The sequence below is a fragment of the Colobus angolensis genome, unplaced genomic scaffold, assembly GCF_000951035.1.
Source record: "Colobus angolensis palliatus isolate OR3802 unplaced genomic scaffold, Cang.pa_1.0 Scaffold96, whole genome shotgun sequence".
In the NCBI taxonomy this organism is placed as follows: domain Eukaryota; kingdom Metazoa; phylum Chordata; class Mammalia; order Primates; family Cercopithecidae; genus Colobus; species Colobus angolensis.
Genome location: NW_012123598.1, coordinates 1,067,759 through 1,070,909, shown reverse-complemented (window position 1 = coordinate 1,070,909; position 3,151 = coordinate 1,067,759). Strand labels below are relative to the sequence as shown.

Here is a 3,151-nt window from a genome sequence, read left to right as displayed (position 1 = left end):
CTCCGGGGTAGAGGCGCCCCCCGCACAAAGCCCCGGGCGGGCCGAGGCCCGACGACAGGGACTCCAGCCACCTTGGCCCTCCCTGCCCGGGGAAGGCCGCGCTCAAGGAATGGCCTCGCAACCAAAGGCCAGCGAGGAGCGGCCACTCCGGGGTCTGGGCACAGAGGTGAGAGTGACAGGTGTTTGGGGCCGGGCGGACAGGGACGAATTCATCTCGGGATGAGATCTGGGAGGGGGCTGGGCTCTCGGGGACCGGTTGCTGGAGAACTGTGCCCCTGGTCTTTGAAGCTGGTGGAGCGGGGGAATCTGAAGATTTGGAAGCTCAACTGACTCAGAGCGCCAAGCCGCGGTAAAAGGGTGTTGACTTTCCCAGGTTGACTCTAACTAGACACTTTTCCTGTTTTCGTGCTCTCAGGGAGAAAAAAAAAACTATCTCTATGTTGTTGCAGTTCCTAGGAATGGGGTAATGACCTGATCCCACCTGCTTATGCAGGAAGGGACGTTTCTAGGCTGGTGATTTGGGACTGTGTAGACCTGGTCTCTAGCTGCTCCCTTCTCTTCCAGCTCTGCCTTCCAGGGACACTGCTCTTCCCAAGGAGAGAAACCAGAAGCTGAAGGCTGCGGGGACAGGAATTGAACCTAAAGCCATGCCCCAGGTGAGTTGGCATTTCATCTTTCGTCTCTGAAATGCAGTCTTGCTTTTCGGGACTTAATGTTGTTTGTTTTCTTGAAAGTTTTCAGTTTAAGAGACCTGTTTGGGTGCGGGTTTCTATTTCTTCACATTCTAGTGAAGTGATGGGCTACAGGGAAAAGCTTAAGCTGCCCAGGGCCTCCATGCCAGCTTCTTCTTCGTTCCAGTCAGCCTTCATTCTTGATTGATGAAATGAGTCAGTCTCTCCCTTGTACTGCGTTTCTCAGAGGCACTCTGATGAAGGAAGGGTGCTCCTTGAGGAAGACGGCAGACCCTTCTGCTATACGTGGTTTTTTCGGTGACCACTTTGTGCCAGCCACTGGACAAATTAATAGCTAAGCCCCATTCCCTGCTCTGGAGCTCACAGCCTGTTGACCCAATGTCAAGGAAACAAGCAAGATTCTAGAATGTGATCATCCTTGGGCCAAGTATTATGAGCGAGGACTACAAGGCGCTCCTGACTTCCAGCCTCTTGTAGCGGAAGGGTAGGCGTATTTACCAAGGAGGTGAGTTTTGAGCCTTGCCTTGAAGGGAGAGATGTTTGGGAGGCACAGTAAAGATAACATTTTAGGGAGAGGAGGTGCAGTATGAAAGGCTTTCTTTTTCCCACTTGACTTTGTGGCTTTAAAAAATGCCAATAAATAGTTGTGTTTGTTTCTGTTGGCTGTGTCCCATAAATATCATAGCTAGCTCATTAATAGATGAACCATTTCACTTCCACTGGGGCATCAAAAAATGTATGTACAGATGATTCCGCTTTCGGCTGACCTGCCCAAACTGCTCTTAAGCGGGTTACTGTGATCTTCACATTACCAGATGCAGTGCTCAATTCTTAGTCTTTTTTGACCATCATTGGGATTTGAAATAGCTCAGAGGTTGGCAAACTTGTGCTGGATGAGGGCACAGCAGAAAGTATGTTAGGCTTTGAAAGTCTCTGCTGTGCCTACTCCTTTCTGCTCTGATAGAGCTAAAGTAGCCAAAGAATGAATGGATGAGCTGTGTTCCAGTAAAACTTTATTTACAAAAACAGGTGGCTGCCAATCCCTCAAATAGTTCATCCCTGTCCTTCAATAGGCTCCCTTTTTCCCTTGGCTACTAGAATCCCACACTCATCTGACTTTCATCTTCCTGACTTCTCAGTTTTGGCCACAGTTCTTACTCACCTCCCTGACCTGGAACGGAGTGTGCCTCAGCACTCTGCTCCTGGCCCTTCCTTTGTTGTCTCCTGGGGATATTAGCCTGTTCCTTGTCTGTAAAACCTACTCACATGGTGCCTCCTCCCAAATTCACATTGTGAGCGCAAACCTCTCCTCTGAGCTGCGGGCCTGTGCATCCTGCTCCACTCCTCTGCCTGGGTGTCTAATAGGTAACTCAAGCCAGCCTGTCCAGACCCGAAGTCCTGAGAGTCTCCCATGAACCAGCTCCTCCCACAGCTTGAGTCCTAGTCAGTGGCCGTTTCATCCTCTCAGTTACTCTGTCCAAAAACCTGTCATTATTGTCTCATTTCTTTCCGTCTCCTTCCGTATTTGGTCCTGTTGCAAATCCTGTCAGTTCTTTTTGCAAATTATGTGCAGAATCTGGCAGTTTTCATCACATCTGTCACCACCAACAGGTCCAAGTCCTCCTATCTCTTACTGTCGGCTTCTCGACTGTGCTTCTGTGACCTCCTGCTTCTGCTCATGCTCCCCACAGCCCCTTCCCTATGAGCAGCCAGAAGGGTCTATTCAAACATGTCACCTTGTGTCACGCTTCGTAGGTAAGGATTTGGGGCAGTTTTGCCCCAATGTTTGATACAGAAAATATTTGGTGGATGAATGTTTGAATATAGTCTTAAAGTTCTCTTGTGGCCAGTGTTTTGATATTTAGTGTAGTGTTAGAATAGTCATTTTTATACCTGAAAATGTGCTTCGTCCCTGATTTTTTTTTTTTTTTTGATTTTTGCTTTTAGAGACAGGATCTCACTCTGTCACCCACTCTGTCACACAGTCATAGCTAATCGTAGCCTCAAACTCCGGGCCTCAAGCAATCCTCCCATCTTGGCCTCCCAAGGAGCTGGAATTGTGAGTGTGAGCCACCATGCCCAGCCCCTGATTATTTTGTGTGAATACATTCCTAGAAGTTTTTCTTTCCTCATGGATTAAGGTTTCCTAAGCTTATGTGAAATCAGAATACTTCTAAAATTATTATTTTGGATAGAACAGCAGTAGTGCCTCAAAAGCTATAATTCATGCTTTGAAAAATGCATGCTTTGAAAAAAATGTACACTTCATCAGGAAAAATAGTTATTACCAAATAAATGTTTATTCATATGTTTTAAAAGTTAACTGAATTGAATTGAAACACATCTTTTTAGTGTATTTTTTCTATAAAGTACTTCCTATTCATTCTTTTCTATGAAATTTCAACAGAAATATTTTTCTGAAAGTGTAAAGTTGCTTTTATTTTCTGTTGGTTTGTATT

General features: G+C 46.4%; 1 protein-coding gene across 1 annotated transcript in view; it reads left to right on the top strand.

The window, feature by feature from the left end:
• The first annotated feature begins 2 nt into the window (after nucleotides 1-2).
• The window catches only part of ZFP28 (ZFP28 zinc finger protein), a 15,679-nt gene continuing 12,530 nt past the window's right edge, over nucleotides 3-3,151 (top strand). Inside the window, exons 1-2 of the mRNA XM_011932419.1 lie at nucleotides 3-166; nucleotides 565-656. Coding sequence (XP_011787809.1) covers nucleotides 648-656 — 9 coding nt within the window. The 5' untranslated portion in view covers nucleotides 3-166; nucleotides 565-647. The remainder of the gene's footprint in view (nucleotides 167-564; nucleotides 657-3,151) is intronic.